Source organism: Struthio camelus, chromosome 6 (genome assembly GCF_040807025.1).
Source record: "Struthio camelus isolate bStrCam1 chromosome 6, bStrCam1.hap1, whole genome shotgun sequence".
NCBI lineage: Eukaryota > Metazoa > Chordata > Aves > Struthioniformes > Struthionidae > Struthio > Struthio camelus.
The window spans coordinates 29,897,208-29,918,078 of record NC_090947.1 but is presented as its reverse complement, the minus strand read 5'-3'; the positions used below and the strand labels follow the sequence as shown (position 1 = coordinate 29,918,078).

Here is a 20,871-nt window from a genome sequence, read left to right as displayed (position 1 = left end):
ATGATGTACTTACCCCAAAGTACACTTGCCTCTGTGGACCCTCAGTCTGAAACACGATTTTACCATACCAATCCCTTTTTTTTTTTTGCCCCCAAAGTTAGTAAGAGCCCTAGCGCAAATCCCTTCTGCGTAATCACCTAGCCATGACTGTTGACTTGCAGGTCATCCAGATCTATAAACCGCATCACACACACTTGCTGCTGCTAGTAAACATGCAGTGTTGTGCCAGAGCTCTCCTGGAGGAATCAATGCAGCATTTCAGAAAGTTATGTACACAGCAGCACAATGGCAGAAAACAGGAAAATTTGCATTATGTGCTCCATTTTTAAGGCAAGCCTGCAGCTCTCACCATGTTGTTACTACAGTTTATCTAGCAAGTGATCTTGCTGTCAATTCACGGTCTAGAAGCACTGGCCTGCAAGAGTGTCTGATAAAGCAAGGTGAGGAACCAGCTGCACACCAGGAGAGCCGGGACCCAGATTCTTTGGATTCTGTCTACAGGACTGTTAGGGCCGCAAAGCACTGTCTGGTCACTGTGAAACATTACATTTGCTATGTACAGTCCTGCTTCACATACAGATAACCACATGACAAAATTCAGTGCTGAGTTTTATGGTTGAACAAGACAACTTAAGTTTCCTGAAGGGCTGGGATTACAAACTGATCTCTTGAACAGTCTGTTGCAACCTTTGGGTTAGGGGTTGTACCGTCAAGCGCTGCTCATCTTTGAAGTACTGAGCGGCCGATACAACAAAAGCCTCAGAAACAAGCAGCCGATAATTCTCAGCAGCTGACACCTGTCTGGAAAGCAGAATTTACTGGCTGTCTTCCAGTGCACATCCCACCATGATGAGTACACGGCAGCAACTCTTCTGTATTGAGTCACAACAAACCAGTCTGCCACTCTCAGCTACAGTCATCTGTGTAAAGAAATGGCAGGCAGCAATTGCAATTACTGCAGTAATGATAACAAAGTAATTAAATCTAAATTTGGAATACCAACACAGTTATTGAAGCATGGAATGATTATCTCTTGCAATTGTTGCAGATGGTGTTGAAAGCACTGCATCCAACGCAGATCCATTACTTGGAAGAGCAAAATCATTAGACATCCCGGTCAAGATTTACAGCACAGGAAGAGCTATAGCAGCGTTCTACCTCTAGCTACTGCCTTAATTATAAAAAATGAGTATTACTATTAAAGCCATCTCCACATTTCGCAGTGGGTTTTTTTTTCCTTCAAATTTATGAAGGGTGAAGAACAGTTCCAAGGCAATTTTTAAAGCATGGTGGAAATAAGTATCCACTTATCACACTGGCTGACTTGTTTAGCATAAGAAGAAAATACCAAGTAGCCTACCTGTTACATTATTAAGCAGTTTTTCAAAAAGCAGGCCCCTACTGCAGACCGCCCCCACCTCGTTCCACATTTTCTAGAAGCTTACTGCATTAAGATCAAATGTAGTCTTATCAAATTTTGAGCACAGTAAAAAAAAACAAAAACAAAAAAACACAGAATCTTACGTCAGTATTGTCATTTAACCAAAATGCAATTAAAAAAGCAAACAAAACTGGGGAATTTGTCATTCACATCTCAGCTTCCAACTCACCCGACAGCAAGTCAAAACACTTTGTAATTCAACAACTTCTGTAGTGACATAATACTGTTCAGCAGTTAATGATGGTTTTATTTCATGATCAATAAATAGAATATAAGTGACAAGGGAAAAGAGCCTTTATTTCAACATTTTCTCATCAGAAGCAAGAACATAAAAAAATGAAGAAAATGGAGCACAGAAATTTATTCGTATTTAGGAATGTTTTCCTTGAGTTCATTTCGGAGACAGAGTCCCTCTTTATCTTTCTTGTCTTAAACTTCAAAATACTTTCAACTAATTGTTAGATTTTTAAGAAAGGTTAAATCATTAGTATGAATTAGCTCCCAGTTTAAAAATATTATGTCAAGTGCTCCTATCAGGATTTGTTCAGCTCAAGGAACGATTTTTATTTAAGCATTTTAAACATCAATATTTTATTTGAGCAGACACAGTAATGAGATAAATAATATTTCAAACATCAGTACAAACTTCATATACAAAACCTTTACAGAATTCTTCTGAAAAGCGGTCTTCAGCCGATAAAAATAAGTTCTATTAATTGCCCTGGAAACCAGATGGGTGTAACCAGGATCCAGTCCTTGGATAACATCTTTCCTGTGGTGAGATTTAGTTCCTTTTTTCCTTTCAGACTCATCCATGAGAGTGTATATATTGCTAAGTAGATAGGTGGCTATATAGATTCATATAAAAAAGTCTTTCAAAGGACCTGTCAGAAATCTCAGCTCCATATTTTTAGTTATGGAAACCGATACATGGATCCAGTTTTAACAAAATGCATACATGAAGTACATCATTTCCGGAAGCGTTTAAATAATGGATGGACATGTTTATTTGAAGATGCCTTACTCCGGGAAGAGTGGTATTCCATGTAAACCGTATCATCTGCTCCTGACATAGAGCTCATTGTGCCCACACGACGGGACACCTGCAGCAAGAGGGAAAAAAACCCCACATACTTAGTGTGTGATTAGATAGATAACACTTTAACCTACTGACCCCACAAATCAGAGAGCAGCACTATTCACTTACCTCAAAACCAAAAGTCTCGGACATTTCTTAAGATTCCCTGCAACAAAACTCATAGCCTCCCATTCACCATAAGTATACATAATTTGTAAAATTTAACATGAAAAGATATCCTGGACTGGGGATTCCTAACACATTTCACCACAATGCCATTTAGTTAAAAATCAAGTATTAAAAAAATCAACTACTTCATTGTAGCATTCTTTTAGCTTATGTATTATCAAATATTTCAGGCAATTTTTATAAGATTTGTTGCTAAAAATATTGAACTGCTACCTGCAAGTAATGCTACTTTTCTTGAATATGCACAAAAGCAGCCTGCAAGCTTCTACCCTTAGGGCGCAAGGTGATCCAAGGATCACAGTGCCACCAAAAAGCAAGTGCTCTGGCATATATGCATCTTTAAAATGTTTTTAAAATATTTTCCTTGCTTGTGGAAGTCTCTCTTCCAGTGTTTCACACAGATACTATGGCATCAACAGTGGCATCACACTTGGACAGAACTGAGAGGGGAATGGTCCAGTTCTGTACCATCGACAGTCATCCTTTTCAAAGCATTCTTCATTACCTGAGCTGACTTGGAACCATATTCTCCAGCTACTACCTCCTCCTCAGCATCTAGGTCAGATGCTTGCAGGACTTTCTGGAGAAGCTGCTGCTGTTCTTCTTTGGATGAAAATGAAAGTTCTTCTTCTTCCATGCCTGCAAGCTTTGTTATCACCTAGGAAACACAAGTGCAGTACAAAATGGGTTTTTTTTCCTTCTAAGCATTCTACATAGCTGTCCAAAACCAACACAAGGATTCCTGATCCCACATGCTTTTTGGAACTACCTTGAGCTTTTAGTTAGCAGTTCAAACAGCTTAGCACTACACAGCACAGGTACATATAACACATTGCTAAATGCAATATATACATCCCTTGTTAAATTCTAGCTGGAAATGCCAAATACAAACTTCCTAAAAACAAACAAACAAAAACCCAAAAAACCCCACAAGCCTCGGGACAGAGAAAGGTTCTGCCAAACACTGTCCGTTCCAGCTTGACAAGGAACCTGACCGCAGCACACATAACTCAGATACGTATTCATCTTATGAGGGGCCAGTAACTGTGTTTTAGGTTTAGCTTCATGCAGTGGCTCTAGATATGCGTCTAGTTGAAGATCTACTGTTGTATATTTCATTTAAAAAATCCATTGACTTTCCAGACACTGGGACTTTTAGCATGAGCTCTGATGAACATGGGCAAAGCAACCTAACAAATTCTGAGGTGCATGATCAGTGGTTGAAAGAGAGACAATGCAGCAACCTGCAACAAAGCATCAGCAACAGGGCAAAAGGACTCTTCTTCTTGTGCCTGTGCACGCAAAGATAATTAAGCTGCTTCTTAGTGAGTCATTAGATAACCACGGATGCATGGCATACGCCATCTGCTGGCAGTATAGTGCTATTTATTTCATTAGTTGAAGATTCTCCTTTCCTGAAGACATGAAAAGCTCTCATGTTTCTGTTACAATGCAACAGGCAACTGGCTTTCTTAATTACAGGTATTCCACACGCTTCACAAGAACTTTCCCTGTACTTAATACATTCTGCTTAAAAAAAAGTTATCAGTGTTTGGCTAGCCAAAGCGTTAATGATTTGAGGATCATCGCAGTAGGAAAGAACTTTCTTTTTTTAATTCTTTGCCTTTTATTGAAATATCATGTCTTTCTTCAAAATATCAGCCTTCCTTCTCTCCTCTTTCCCATTCTTACAGCTGGTCAGAAAAAAAGAAAATGAGCACATACTTATTCATGAGAATCTTAATTAACATTAGAAATGTATTGGGAAATCAAATGTTATAGAAGAGGTTTTTAGATAGACTAATTCAACCATTTCCCTTGATTGTTCACTATTTCTTCTCCTCATCCTCCTTTTTCAGCTTATCTCAAGTCAATAGAATTAGAAATTAATCATTTCAGCAATCTGGGCTGGGTCTGATTATAAAGACTAAGGAAGAAATACAAGTGCAACTTAAAGCAAAACAAGTCCATGCTAGACAAAGTACAGTTTTTGAAAAACACACAGATAATGAAACATTCGAACAACTTAGTGATGTTGTGGGTGGTTCTCAATGGCGACTTAAAAAAAAAAAAGGTGTGTCTTTCTGAGAAATGTCCTAGCTTTAAGAATCCATTCAGGGAAACAACCTGTCCTATTAACATAGGCTAAATGAACAGCACAGCTGGTCCCTTCTTCTAGTTTATTAAGAACTGCATGGGCTATGGTCATCTCAAAACTGAAGAAAAAGGAATCATGAGAAGCAATTTTAAATTGCACTAGCCTGTCTCCAGGTGTGGCTGCAGAACAAAGCTAATATGATTTGTAGAATAGAAAGAATTTCCAGTGCGCAATTTTCTTAAGCTGTTCAACAAACGTCAAGTTCAAAATGACCCCCGATTCATTGATATAGTAAGTTCTTTTGCTGTTTAAGATGTAATATATCCCACATTCATCCTCTAAATACACGAAGCAGTAAATAACTAAGCTTTGGTTAGCTAACCAAAAAAATTAAATAATTAGACTCCAAGCAGTAAATTGTGATGACAAAGGTCCTATTTAAGAAGCAAAGACAAAATACACGATGTAGCAAACAAGTATTATTCCAGCCCTTTTTTGTTCCCCCCCTTTTTTTTTTTTTTTTTTTTTTTTTTTTTTGCTAAAGGCAGAGGATGATGGAGCTATTGAGAGGTAAGGAGAAGAAAACAAACCCTAGAAGAAAGTGCAAAATGTTGCCTTTATATGGGAGTATTGAACTTTCAGTAAGGTCCGGCATTAGAAACAAAAGTTCTGAAGGGGAGGACATAAGCACTGAAATAATTACCTAAAGATGAGGCAGAGTCTCCACATTTGGAAGAATAAGGTAAAAATCTGTCAGGAATGACATAGGTAAAGCTGGTCCTGCCTTGGAACGGAGTAACACATTAGATCTCTTAAAAGCTCCTTCCAGTCCTATTTTTCTTTGATGACAGCTATGACTAAGGCTTAAAAGTCTGGCAAACCAAAGAAAATAGATACTCTCACATTTTGTTCCTAAGCTTCAAGAAAAAGAGTTTTCCAAGACTGGTCAGCTGCCACTTGCACTGCTTTTTGTTGCAATACAATGCCAAAACGCCTAGGACTAGGTCTTTGCAAAATGAAGTAGCTCTATTTTAACCTCTTAATTAGTTCTATAATCCAAAGCACTGAAATATAAGTAAAGGGATTTCTCTAATCTTTTTGGCTATAGCCACACTGATGTGTTTGTTGGTAGTTAGCTGCAGATTAGTACTGATCTATGGTGTGGTCAAAATACATTTGCTACAAGGAAAAACAAGGCTTCTACCTATAAACACTGTGACATGACTGTTTCTGTGTGAGACCCTACCTCCTCTCTAAAGCTTTCTTTAATGGGCCACTGATTATAGAGCAGTTTTTTACTTCAGAGTCACTGCAGTTCAGAGAGATTTTGTCCACGGGGATGCCCACTGTTGCAGGTATGCCTCATGAGCAAAAGCTCTTAAATAACAAAGCTCAAGTGGAGGCCGCTTGTCTTTGTGCCTTTTTCCTGTCCTTTTCTTCTAACCCTTCTGAGAATGAAGGAAGATGGCGACTGCTGGCCCTGCAGTTATTTGCCAATTCAGAACGTAAGTTAAATGTGACTGAAAAAGCATGGAAAAAACTACTTTATGCAGCCCACCAAGCTTTGGTAATCTATTAGATATCATGATGGTCTTCAAAATTATCATAAAAATGAGGCCTATACATACACACACTTAGTCCCATGCAAACAGCAGGCTTGTGTCATTTCCGTAAGATTAAGCTTATTCCCTACAGAACAGTATGAGCACCCCATCTTTTATTATGAACGATATCTTTTATCAAGAATGCTTCTAATTGAGTAGTAAAACTGCAGTTTTTTAAATCTTTGCTTTATCTAAAGCCAAGATTTGTTTATGATGACACTCCCATGCCTCTAGCCCCCAACAGCTGAGAACATAGGACTGTCCATGGATTAAGAGAAAAAAAAAAATCAAGTCAGTCTTGAAATCTACAAAGCAGAGGAGCACTGCTTTGGTGGAATGAGATTTTATGTTCAGAGGAGGAAGACATATACAGAGGTACATAATAGGTGACTGATGTACAACAGGTGATCAACTTTCAAGGTTTCCTTGAAAGACAGTGCTAGTGCCTTGTGGTTGCAGCAGCTTGTTTTGGAGAAGACAGTCCTCTAAAGAAGTTTTAGCAAGGCACCAAAAGGCACTAAACAGTGAGTATTCTTTGGGAAAGAAAACTGCAAATACCATTTTGTTTAAATGAAAGTTTATTTACAGGTGGGTATGCGATTTCAGCATCAGTGTATCCAAGAGAGGACAACATGGAGTTTGTTGACTCTCCTAGCCAATAAAATGGCAACCAAGAAGACAATCTTGAAAATCAGATGATTTGAAAAGCATTCTTAAAGGTCATAACACATGAATAAAAATGCTAAGAAACTTTCTGCAAAGTGAAATTTTAAATTGGTTTACAAGGCTTAAACTTTATCTAAAAATACAAATAAGAGAGGAAACTACGTTTGTCTGGAGACAGCAGATGAAAAACCATGAAGTCCTTTGCAAAAAGGACTTTAGGAGAAACTTCTAAGTTACAAGTCATAGCTCTTGCATTGTCATGATAATCTCTGTTGTGATGACTACATTGTAATTGTGGGAAGATTTCTACTCTGCAGTAACAGTCTTTTCCCACAGTAAATTCTTTCATTTCTTAACTAATTAACATTCAACCTCGTGATTTTGGATTTGGGTGATGCATTTCATATCGTGCAGAGAAAATTACAAGAGCAAGGTCAAACTGTTAGTGGAGGCTAAATAAGCACAGTCTGAAGAGCTTCATTAGCCAGAACAGCTTCTGCTAACACAGAGCCATCAGTATCAATACGGCTGCATCCTGACTAATTTTCTGCAGCACTGCAGGCTTTGGGACAGTACCTTGAGAACAGTGCGCAAGACCAGCGTGTAACAAAGATCCTGGGCAGATACTTCTTTTGGAATGGGTGGCTAGACACTTTGGACACCTAACTTTTTGACTCCTGGAGTCAAATGCATGAATCTAAGATGGATGAATCCTGGCTGTTGTATGTTTCTCTTTAGTCATAAGCAAAAAGATTTTCTCCTAGAGTGAAATATGGGTCTGAGACTGGAGTTATTTGGAAACTCTTTGTGACTTTTGATGTTTTGGAAGTTTTCTGGCTCACCGCAGGCCCCTAAAGATGACAGCTGTCAACAATGTTTTTTATGCACAATCAGTATGAGAACATACAATAAGAGGCCTGCACGGACAGAGAGTTGAAGAACATGAACACAAACCAATCATGCAAGTAAACTTCTCCTTCATTCCCCAGCAGCTGCTTGGTTTCAAGCTGGAATACTTACCTTCCTAGAAGCTGTACTACTGTTACTTGTATCTACTGTAACAGTAATACAGGTGATAAAACAGTCCTGTCAAAACAGTTGTTGCCTGCAAGCACAAGCTTCATTAACACATTCCACAGCTGCAGTTCTCAAGTATTCGACTTAATTACTAACATAAGAAAATACAGCGTTATATGCATAGGGCATAACTATAACAAATAGAAGGACAAGTTACCTTGAAGCTATAACCTTGATCTACAAGAAATCGTTGTCGCTTGGTTGAATATGCCATTTCTTGAGTGTCTTGGGATACAAGAGAATAAAAAAAGGCATTGTATTCCTCTGCAACCATGCCTAAGAGACAAAGACACTGGGTGATTAATTCCATTTGGAACACTGAAACCAAGAACAAAAAAATCCCTAAACAGTGAAAGTGGGTGTTCAGATAACTTGTCTCTCTACAAAATCAATTTGCATCGTTTATTTTGAAGATGAGCTGCACCCACACCTTCATAAACTGATTGACAAAGTACACAGTATGGAAATTCCTACTCTTGTTCTTAACAACTTGAATGTGGGTGAGAGGAAGAAATCGAAAAGGAAATGTAGATTAACTCAGTTACACTAGTGCTCTGAGCAGAACCTGCTTCTTTATTACGGTAAGCAAAGTAGAAGAAAAAACTATTTAAAAACCTATTATGTAAGAAATTTGCACAAAGTTAGGGCAAGGATTGTAACAGAAGTCAAAAAAGTTCAACAGAAAAAAACAAAATAAGTTTTATCAATGTAGACCAGAATTTGCAGTGATTTTACATTTAAAAAGGTGAAACAAAGATATTTAGCTAAGAATATGCCAGGCTTCTATCATTTTCTACTTATGCTTCCCAATACCTACTGCCCAAAAAACACTGGGTTCTCCTTTAGAACTCAAGGTCTCTCCAAGAGTTTGTTAGTTTACTAACACAGGTTTTGTACGCATTCACAAATAAAGCCTCAGCTGTAAGAAGCACAAACTGCACACAAAAAAGCATATGCAAATCTTAAGTAGGAAGGATTTTAAGAATCTTTTTTCTAAACAAGAGGCTCCTTGGGTATGTTTTGCAAAAATGCAACTGATTTGTGAAACCAATGCAACTGATTTGTGAAACCAATTCCCATTTTTAAAAGAAAATAATCTGTGGTATCAAAAATGCACTTCCTGGAGACTTGCACTTTGTAGAGTAATACTATAATTTTTTAACAAGGATTTGATGTTGAGGAAATTGTCAAGGAATAAAAAAAAAAAAAAAGATGAACAAAATACCTAAAGGTTCATTTTCCTGTGAGACACTAGAGATATATAAATGATTTTCTGTTGTTATAAAAATATTAAAACAAAAGAACAAAATGGAATTCTCAAACCGTTTTAATAAGAAAGTAAAGCAGCTTAGTCATTGTCTCCAAAAGTCAAAGTCAGCCAGCGAATGAATGAAGGCTTCTCTCTCCCTGCAAGTTCTTGTTTGGAGTAGTACCTGGTGCGTCCTGTCACTCAGATGGGCACAAAAGCAGCTTATCCAGCTTATCAATTATTTCTGAAGCGCAGATTGGTTCCGTAACCAGGCTATACCAGTACTGTCCCTTGTGCAGAAGAAATAAAGGTGCACATGCGGCTACCAGAGTAGCATGACATGCTATCAGCAGCTTCTCTCAGTCTCTCTGGTACGGCCATGCAAGAAAATAATCCCACCCCCGGTGCAGGTAAATCCTTTGCCTCAGAAGGTAACAGCCATGATGCTGTTACCAAATTTGCCTGCTTCTTTAAGATGATGCAGTTTATTTTATCTATGTTTCAGTATTAAATTTAAACCGAACAATTATTTGAATGGTGCACTATGATCCAAGACCCAGACCCCGGTCACCATCTCATGTACCTTTTTTGGCTCTCAGCACTCGTCCCAGCCTTTGAGCCTCCTGTCTTCGAGACCCGCCATGGGACGAAATCTGAATCAGAACATTGGCTTCTGGCAGATCGAAGGATGTGTCGCCTACCTACGACAGAGGAGCAGCCTCTGAGCAATATACTATTTCTGCATATCATAAACAAAGATATAATAAAAGGTATGCCTTTGTAAGCTGCGATACAAAGATGTCAAATGCACAACTTGCATATGTAATTTGCTCTTCAATAAAGCTCACTCTGAAGATGGGTACAATGATACACTGAATGCCCTCACTTACCTTGGAAATGAAAATAGTGTTGATCTTTGGATTATGCTTGAAGTTCTGTAGAATTTGCATTCTCTCTCCTTGTGCAGTGGGACCATATATGTAAGGTCTAAAAGAACAGGGCATATTCAAATTATATCAGTTCAAGATTCCTCAGTCATTTCTTGTTAGGTACTAGGGTGCCATGGAAGGGAGCGTGCACTTCAACTGATACAAACATGGAATAGATTTTGTCAGAGCTTATGGTCTGTCTTTAGCTTGTTTAGCTCTTCATGGCAGCTACCCAGTTGTTTGCAGAGCCATTTGCAGCAACTCAGTCTGCTAGAAATAAATTCTGACAGTTATAAATGTTTCGTAATTACTGTGTGCCCATGAAGCTGCACGTCAACAGACTGAAGACATTTGCTAATCCTACATGAAAGACTGAAGGCAGCTGTTAAAATAAAAGATTTTTCCCTCAAATCTAAAGACCTAGTGCACTGATAGCTGCAATCTTTGGTTCCTATTTAAGCACCTGAAAATATGAGCTTCTCTATTAATGATATTCTGAGTGTCACAAGCTGGCTCTTGGATATTATTCTGGGGAAATTACTCCTGTCTTTGAAATTAACCTCTTGCCCCTCCTAACAACTTCTGGACCTACTGAAATGAGAATGAGGTCTCAAACGTTCTGTGGCCATGCACAGCTCAAAGTGGCATTTCACCTCAAGTTCACAACCTTTGACAATGAATAATCCTGAACATTTAATATATCAATCAGGAAAGCTCATATAAACTCTCAGTCACCCATAGACTTCAGGAGTGTCTTAGATTACTATCAATTTTCCAAGACACTATCTCTAGAGTGTCTTGCAAAATAGCTATCTTCTCCCTGCTCTAGCAGAGTTCAAAAAGGCTACCAATGGCAAAGCCTGCATTGAAACGTCAGACGCACGCAGGTGTGCATAGCCACTGTTTTTCAATCTGCTCCATTTCTTTTCCAAAGGCTTGTTAACAAACATCTCCAAATAACAGGAAATAAATTTTACAATCTGTATTAGAATTGTTCACACTTCCGTTTATTCTTTCTAACACTAAGACCAGCTTCAAAAGCTTCATTTAAATTTTAAATTGCACATATGTGGGTGGTAACTGAACATAAACATGCAGTGCATGGTACTAAGGTTTTCTGCATTCTTCAGCTGATTCCTGGGTGTTGGCTTCCTCTTGCTTTCTTTACAGAAAACTTTATTGCAGTTTTTATGCTACCAAGCAATCGTAGTCACTTCTAGTCTAATTTTTTTATTTAGTGCATTTAACCCGAAGATTGTTTCAAACCACAGCTAAAAAGCAAAACTCCCAAACAATACCATTACTGTTCAATTAGTGGTACTCAGTAATGTTTTCTTTTTCAAACCCTTGTCATTTCATATCTAAACCGTGATGACTTTAATCTCCATCAAGACTGAAAGGCAAGATATCCCACTGAAACTAAAGTATATATGAGCCTGCTGCTTCTTAAAGCCTCAAAGAAGAGTTGTCAAAGACGTGCACGTTCTTAATTAAACACAGAATAAGCCAAAACTCCTGGCTGTCAATCCTCCCTTTTAACCCCCATTGCCCTACTTGACAATGATTTATTAGCACATATCTGAGTACTTTCCTGATCCAGAACCTAGAATATCCAATGTTAGCTTAATTTTTTTTTTTCCAAATTACCCCTTTTCCTCACTGTGAAAAGATGTTGCAGATCCCTCTCCCAACAACAGACAAAATTAACTGCCAAAGATACAGTCCTTCAAAATAGTGATTCAAATACATTAATAACACCACTAACAGGCAAAGAACAGTCATCGCATGAGCTGTACTACCCTGGATGACAGACTCATGACAAAGAGTAAGAGCTGGCTAAGCAAATTTGAATGCCGTGGCCCTGAAGTTAAAGTAATTCCTGTCATGTGCAGAGTCTTTCCCTTCCAGTACCAAGGCAAGGGCAGGGGCGGGGAGATTAAAGAACAAGCGGGTACAAAGGCAGCCAGGCAGTGGCCATCTGCCACTTGGGCGGCGAGCCCACCTACCCTACACACTTCTCCCTCCTCTGCTGAGCCAGCACAGGCCGTGCAGACAGACTTGGCTGTCACCACAAGACTCAGAGGACTATTCTCTCCTGCTTAAATTTAACCAGTCCTGCCACACTCAAAATAACTGTTCACTTTGTTTACGCCCCAAACCAACTTTGAATATTTGAATATGCTCATAGCAAGCTATGATTAGAAAATTCTCTGTTTAAAAGAAATAACCCCTTAGATTTATCTAGCCCTGTAACCCTCCTATCTTTCCAACGCTGACAGTTGTATAACATGGAGCTCCACGCATGATGTGAGGAAAGGAGAATTCATTTAAGAACATGAAAAGCAAACAGTAAATACTTCTTCAACTGGTTCTTCTACCATGCATTTCTGCAGTATCTCCCCCCAGTTAACAACTGTTCTGTTACTTAGGAAGCAAGCATCACCTTCCCAGCATTTGTCTTTATTCAAAGGCTCTTTTTCTGCGGAGCGCTGAACACAACTAACTACATTCCAGAAGCATCATTACAGCTAATCTCTGTCCAGACAGATTTAAAAAATGAAGAAAGAGACCACGGGTGCTGGAATTCATCCAGCACTATTAATTCTGCTTATTATTAGATGTCACAGCAAGCCAGCACAACATGGCTACTAAACTACATTCAAAACACATTGCAAATTTTGTAAAGTGCAAGGAGATTTGTTTCTGATTTTTCTCCAAAGTACTGCTGAGTCCCTGGACATGAAATCATACACAGTCAAAATGCCTCACAGCTTCCTGCAGGAGGCACGTTATTTGGCCTTGCCGCAAAAAGGCTAAGGCCAGCTTCTCTGCTCATTTTCCCCAAAAAAGAGACCTTCAAAGATCCAAGAGATCTTGAAAGATCTGGAGGGTTCTTCAAAAACCCTCCCCTCACAAAGACAGGAGAACCTGTAGTCTGTTATAAGAATAGTTCTGGTAACCTTTTTAAAAGGTTTACCACTCACTACCACTGGCCTTTAGTAACAACAAAATGGACTGAGGAATACTAGCGGTCCTCCACAGAAATCTTGGATTAAAACACCTCTGAGGCCTCTACTAAACAAAGATTCTTTTGAAATAGTTTTACACTGGAATAATGTAGCAATGCCAGTAAAATTGATCCAAAAATATCCTCTCAAGTTCCTTTTTATATAGGAAGTATTAGAATTAAATCAGTGTATTGTAAGAAATGTCTAAAGCGTACTGAAATCTGTGAAATTACAAGGTAATTTTCAAGGAAGGAGGAAAAGGATACTGCCAACTTTGGTTGTTAACACTTACTTCCCAAGCCGGATTGCATACTCCTTCAGTGCAAACACATTATCAGCAAATACGATGATTTTGTCATTCCGTCGCTCATGAAACTTAATCAGGAACTGGCAGGCTCTGAATTTATTTGGGTTCATGGTGTACAACAGTATCCGCTTCTTTGTTTTGATAGCTACATATTCTCTATAAAATTCAGGTGACATCGGGCACCAAACCTAGAATTAAAAAAAAAAAAAAAAAAACCCACACAAAGTGATCCACAGTTATTTAAATAATCTTATTCCAGCGAGAAATTAAGACATTGGGGGATGATAATGCATGATAACCTTCTTTAGGGCACAAGCCACAATTTTTAAGACAGTGTTTTCTATACTAAGATGAAGGCTACTAGTTGATCTAGTCTCCAGCACCGTCAAACTCTTTTTGACCTTATTAATATTTTGGCCTTCAAAAATTCTGTAGCAGAGAGATCCACAACAGGAATAAGCACTGCGATTGGAATAACATCGGAAAATATTTCCTTGGTGCTTCACGCCTAATAATTTCACTGAACGCTACTGTTTCTTACAAAGCAATAATTAAGGGAATGAGCTTTCTTCCATACGTTCTCCCGATTCCATCAGTCAGAGTCTTTTGCTTAAAAATTAATTTCCAGCCATATTCTGAGAATTTGAATCAGAGATACATTTAGTTTTCATTACTGAACATATTTACCAATCCTTTTTTCATCCACAGTGGTGTGAGCTTTATCTTAATCAGTATTGACTCTACAGCTTTTAAAACATTACAATTGATTAGAAGTTTTCAGTAGCTTTCCCTACACATAATGATTTTATTATATGACTATATTGCACAAGACTATGTTTCTGAGGTATCCTACTTTTCTACTTAGCATGAAAATAAAAGTTTACACAAATGCAGTGACACTATCTATAACACATAGTTTAGGACGCATTTATTCTGCTGATCATAGGTTTTCTATGATATCCATTACACACTACAAATTAACGAAATACTGCAACAAAATGCCTATTTCATAACCATTGTTCAGCTAAGGAAGTTAAAAGATCTGTTCAGAAATGTGACTATTTACCAATTTACAGGAGTTTAACAACCTGATTTGTTCTGTACTGTTTGGAACTTTTTCTTTAATGCTTTTTTCCAGCACTTGACTACAGCAACAATAGATTTATGCATTGAATAGGGTCCACTGTTATTGTATGCTATCTGCAGGAAAGACTTAAAGTTCTTAAATCAGGAGAGAATTTCAAAGTGAGAATGAGATATGAGTATGGAATGTGTCATGGTAGTAAAATAACTTCTCTATTGCTCAGTGTCTCAGACTATACTGGGTATTGAATACGTTTTGCCTTGATTTTGCATTCTGTTCCAGATGTGGAAATGGATACAATTATTATTTCCCTCCCCAATCTTTTTCATTTTTATATTTTGCAAGACTCTCCAAGCTCAGAAATTAGTATGGCAGCTACAAACGGGATTAGGGGTAAATTACAAACCTCTGAAAATAAAGCTAGTGAAAAACACCAGAATCATTAGACATGCCAAAATCAGTTAGCATTTATTTTAATCAGCTGGAGTTATTCACACAACTCTTCTTCTTGTTCTCTTTTGGAGCAGTGAAAGAGTAGTACCTCTAATCTCAGTGAACAAGACCTGCCTTATCACACAGCAGCACTGCCCTCTTTTGCCACTCGGGAAGAACTGCACTTAAAAAGAGTCAAACCTGAGGTCTTACTTGGTTACGGTAAATAAGGCAAGTTGAGAAAAGACACTACTTCTCAACAACATGCCAAGAAAATCCAAGCAAATACGCAGTGCAGTTGTGCATGTATTAGACTTATTATTTCCCAGCCATCAACATTGCTTTTTGGGGTTCTTTGCTTTTGGTAGTAACTCAGAATGTTATTTTAACAAAAATATTGTCCTAAAGTTTTACAAAAATCTGCAAATCGTTCAAAAGAAAGGTACTCCATACTTAGCTTTTCCATATCTACAAGGGAGTTTAGAGGTTGAAAAGAATTATGCTTCTGAGATGCAATCCAAAGTGTTTAAGTACAGTGAAATTCATAACTACAGACTGGTTCAACCTCGTTACTTTCCAGATGCTCTTTATTTACATTCTACTACTTTAAAGAACTATTTTTCACAACCTCTCGTTTGTAAAAAATTTGAAAGGAGAACTGACTCATGCAAGAGAAAGCAGCAGAAACACACTACAAAAGTCAGTTTGGTTTACTATGCCATTACTACGATTGATTGGTTATAATATTAACTTCGAGTATTCTTTCTAGCAAATATGTATATAATAAAATTGCTTTTATAAATTGTCTCTAGTATGTACTGTAGCTCCAGCACTTACAGCTAGTGGGACAACTCTCATAATAATCTCTACACTTTAATAGGCAGGAAACTGGAAACTCAATCCACTCATAGATTTTAAAGAAAAGCTGTATTATTTCATAAGGAAGACTCCCCTGACAGCTATGAAAAGAAACAACGGTGATGACTGTTTCCTACTAAATCGTGCTTTATTATTTAAAAATGAAATCAAAGTAGAAGTAAGGCTTTTTAAAAGCTGGGACAACCCATTCGGCAGTAACAAACAGACCACAGTATCCATACAACAATTGAAAGCCACACATCCTGTTACAATAAATTGTATTCCTCCAGTGAAAGGGGTGATTTGCCTATATTCCAGTTATAAGCCATTAACTGTTTGATAATTATCAGAGGTGACCAGAAGAGGATAAGTAGGAATCAATTCTGCACCCTCTCTTCCAGTATCAGAGCTAGGGAGCATTGAATGAAAGAAAGCAACAAAAGACAGTTGCTTTTTCACTTTTTTTTTTTTTTTCTTCAAATAAGGCCCTTACATTTTGAAACTCTGCCACAGCAAGCTGTAGCTACTAAAACCTCACTTCCATTCAATGGCAGAAAGGACAAGTTCACGAAAAATAAACCCACTGAGGATTACTAAATACACAGAAGTCGCATGCAGCTCAAGAAGTCCTCTTGTCACCGATGACTGTGGGCTTGGAGAGCAATCAGAACAAGTATCAGACACGCTTGCCCTATGTTTATAGTCTTCCCTAAGCATCTTATTTGACAGTTCTCAGGAACAGTGTATTAAGTTATACAGACCTTTAGTCTGTCCCAGAAAGGTTGCTTCAATATTCTAACGCGCCTCTGTGACAGATTTCCACTTATCTGGTATCAGATTTTAATCTTACCCATTTTCTTGGGAGAACAGAGGTCATACACCATCACATTGGACAACTACAGCAAGATGCAGTTTCATGTTTTCAGTTTTCATCCTCATGCATTGGGGCTTGAAACAAAGCATGTACTTTCTTAATTTTTTAAAGCTTTGGACTATCCTTTGTTTCAACAATTGGAAGAATTTTCCTTAAAAAACTAGACTGTCTACCTGCTGAAATCAGCTTCGAGCATACCACCTGAAGTTATGCTCCAATAAATATAAAGTCATACGGGTACCTTTTCCCCCACAGTTTTATAGCTTTTCCTGCAAAAAAAAAAAAAAAAAAAAGTTCTAAGCATACTACATACACACTAATAGTACTAAAAAACAAAGTATCACCTCAGCACACTGCACTTTAGCAATGTAGCCACTGTTCTGCAGCTCCATCCAGTTGGCTTCATAGAGCTTTGGTCCAATCAGGAAGTTCAAGTCAACAATTTTATCATCTTCTCTGACCAGGGTAGCAGTAAGTCCCAGCTTACAATGAGCTTGTACTATAGTGAGCACACGTCTGAACATTTTTGCTAAGAAACATAAGACAAATTTTCTGTTTACTGTCATGAATGGATTTAGAAGGCAAATACTGGAATCAAAAAAAGTTTCATGAACTCCTAAATACAAAGCAAGCACAGTGTTAGGAGGTATTGCCCCATTTCACACACATTTCCAACCAATCTGGGTTACAGCAAAACTTCAGACTGATTGCAGCTTCAGTTTACACCTTCAATGCACTCTGCAAATCCCAGTTAAACCCTCAGATATCTGTGTCATTTCCCATTTCCCAACAACAAACTAATGTACTCTGCTGTTATGTGACTTAGGTCACCTAGTATTTCAAAGGAAGAACTACAAGAATACTTGGCTGATACTGCTATGTTCAGGACTCTAGCATTCAGCAGAATTACCCATCTTGAGTATTTCTAGAGATCCTATAATTGAAGAACCTGGAGATACACAGAAGATTCTCTATGCTAGTTTTTAATGAAACTAAGAAAGAACAGAAGCGAAAGAACTGTGGCAGCCACACAATACTTTGTTAAAATGGTAGTCAGTCACCAAAGTCGACTTCTGAAATCTATTATTTCTGTAGAGGCCAAACTATATTCAAGTCAAATCACACCAATAAGGTACAAAAGCTAACAGAACCCCTGCATGGTATTTTTAGCCAGCATCATTCCATTGAAACTTTAATACCACATTATTCCTTTCTGATAGTATAGCTCTCAATTACATAGTAATTTCAAACACAACAGCTATTTCTGGACAGTAATGACTATAGTTAACGGCAGTATTTTATGGAATAGAAACAGACGTTAAAACCTATAGCCTACAATGTGACCTCATTGCAAGAGCAAAGAAGGCAGATCAACTCTCCTGTTCCAGGTGAGAGCAGTAACATCCACGCAGCAAACCTGTCTACAGTGAAATTAAGCAAATATAATTAAGATACTTTCGAGCTGTTTATTAACCTTCGCAAAAGAGGAAGGTGCTTATATTTTACACTGCCATTACTGAGAAAGAAGCATCTAATTTGAAAGGTTTTGGGGAAACAATGGTCAACTAATCTCTGCAGCATCAGGGAAAAACATTTTTAGAACACGGCCATTTATTTAAGTCCTAAAACCCTAAGTCTTGGGTTTACTCACTGTATTACACATGCAAACGACAACATGAAAACAAACTTTAGAAGACCAGAGTTACATTAACAAACGTAAATAACATGAAGGGGTTGCACACTGCTTCCTTACCAGGGATAGTGTGTACTTCATCAAGAATCATAAGGCCCCACTCTTGACTTTTAAGCCATTCCATTACTCTCTCTGCTTCCCAGGATCTTTTAGTCGTGTGTCCCAACATGGAGTATGTGCTAATAGCAATAGAACAGCCAATGGGCTTGTCTTTGGCATCAGAAGTGAACCGACATATTTGGCTGTCATCGATGGTGGACCACATCTTGAATTGGGCTTTCCACTGCTCCACAGACACTGCAGAATTACCAAGTACCAGACACCGCTTGCGGACAGTACACGCAGCTGTCACTCCAACTAGAGACTTGCCAGCACCTGCAGAGGAAGAAGACTGATATTCATTAGTCATCCCACAGATTTTAGGAGAAAAAAAAAAGGGAACGTAACAAAACAAAAAGACTGAGAGAGGATATGAAATCCTAACAGAGAAGGGCAAATTTTTCATTGTTTATTTTTTATAACAGTCTTAAGGAAATAGATTAGCTATTATATAAAAACAGCTCGATTGTCTATTAGCCGCATTACTGTGAAAGTTCTCAACAAAATCATTGTAAATATTGCTTTTGGCAGCTAGAAGCAATCATTTTAACATCTTCTTTGCTTCAAAACCATGCAAGTGCTAGGTGGTTACAGAAAGCTCTTACTAGAGGTCACATACTCCATTGTTCCTGTCAGCTATGTGCATTCCACCACGTAGCAATTCCTTACAGGTTTCCATTTCTCCTTTGTGCTGCTTTCTTTTAACTTCCCTTACATACTCTTTCAGGCACTCCTCGTATCTCCTGTGTGCCATCCCACCCATACCATGGGCACTACCATGCAGTCTCCTATTCCCTCCCTCTTCCACCATTTCCCACAGGTTGTCTCAATCCACGCGGTCCACATTTCTTTCCCAAATTTCCCTGCCCAGAACTTCTACGTGCAAACCCCTTTCTTTGCACCTCTCTTAATGCCATATTTGTATTCCCTGTTCCCCCCGGGTCTTCCTGTCCCAAAGAAGAAATTACTAAAGTGCCAACAATTTTAAATTGCTGGAAGATCACCAGAGCTGTTTTAGAGGGAACAGTGAAAGCACTAGTGGCAGTTGTATGTTACCACAACCACAAATCAGTTCTTCAGTAACTACAGGGAAACCGATAGGACTGTCGTAGACAGTAGACCCTTGACAGACAAGCAGACAAGTAGACCCTTGATAGCTCTACAAATCAGGCTCTTCCTCACCAGAGTCTCCCAGCCTACCCATTAAAAATAGACAGGACTCTGCATGCTGGTACCTAGAACACACCCTACTACTGTTTGAAATCTAAGTATGTGCAATATTCAGAAGTTACTTTATTATGGACAAAGAGGCATCACCACTTGCCTTGAACATCATGAATCATTTAGCCAAGGATAAAACAACCCCCCCCCTCCAAATTAAGTCAGCCACTTACCGCATGGCAAGACAATAACACCAGATCTAGCTCGCCCATTTCCAAACATCTTTCTTAGACTTTTCTCTTGGTAGGGTCTAAGAACAGCTGTAGGTTTCAGATCTATATTAATATCAGGATTCACTGAATCATTTCTGAAATCATATTCTGCCAGCAAGGGATATTCCAAATGGATACAACGCTTCTGAAGTTCTTCAATCATCTCCTAAAGAGGAGACAAACCTTCAGATGGCAAGCTCTCCACATCTGAACTATTTCTTTTAAATAACCACTTATTACACAGTAACGTACAAAACTATATTAATCTTCGCAAAAGTTGAAGTCTATTCTAAGAGCTTTAGTCATCACCAGCCCTACCCCTCAAATATTTAAAATACCAGTCTGTATTAAAAAGAGCTTTTTGGACAGATGGAAGAACACAACACACTAGTCTCAGATGTGTTCTTTATCTGGCAGTGACGAAAGTACACCCTAAAGTCCTGCAACAAACAGCTTAGTAACAGAGGCAAAGATTCTGTGTGTTACACAGAAGGATCTAACAAAGTTGCACATCAGTTATCTGAGAAATCTGCATGCTCTGGTAATGCAGTTATTTTACTACAATTACAGGTTGTCTTCAATCACCAAGATTTTTTTTTTTTTAAATAATCAAAATAGCTACTAGGTTTTTTGTTTGTTTATTTTTGTTTTCCCCACCAAGACTACATTAGAATCACCGAGTCCAAGAAGCAACAGGAAGAATTTTACAACAGCTCTCTGAAGGTCTGATCAAGCCAGGACTGTGCTCTAAC

The 20,871-nt window shown here is 38.3% G+C and overlaps 1 protein-coding gene across 1 annotated transcript in view; it reads right to left on the bottom strand.

Moving 5' to 3' along the window:
• Positions 1 to 1,520: 1,520 nt before the first annotated feature.
• The window catches only part of ERCC3 (ERCC excision repair 3, TFIIH core complex helicase subunit), a 23,985-nt gene continuing 4,634 nt past the window's right edge, over positions 1,521 to 20,871 (bottom strand). The window contains exons 7-15 of the mRNA XM_068948967.1: positions 20,081 to 20,285; positions 18,648 to 18,962; positions 17,239 to 17,423; positions 13,632 to 13,834; positions 10,293 to 10,389; positions 9,986 to 10,103; positions 8,311 to 8,429; positions 3,214 to 3,366; positions 1,521 to 2,544 (exon numbers count right to left, since the gene is read on the bottom strand). Coding sequence (XP_068805068.1) covers positions 2,410 to 2,544; positions 3,214 to 3,366; positions 8,311 to 8,429; positions 9,986 to 10,103; positions 10,293 to 10,389; positions 13,632 to 13,834; positions 17,239 to 17,423; positions 18,648 to 18,962; positions 20,081 to 20,285 — 1,530 coding nt within the window. The 3' untranslated portion in view covers positions 1,521 to 2,409. The remainder of the gene's footprint in view (positions 2,545 to 3,213; positions 3,367 to 8,310; positions 8,430 to 9,985; positions 10,104 to 10,292; positions 10,390 to 13,631; positions 13,835 to 17,238; positions 17,424 to 18,647; positions 18,963 to 20,080; positions 20,286 to 20,871) is intronic.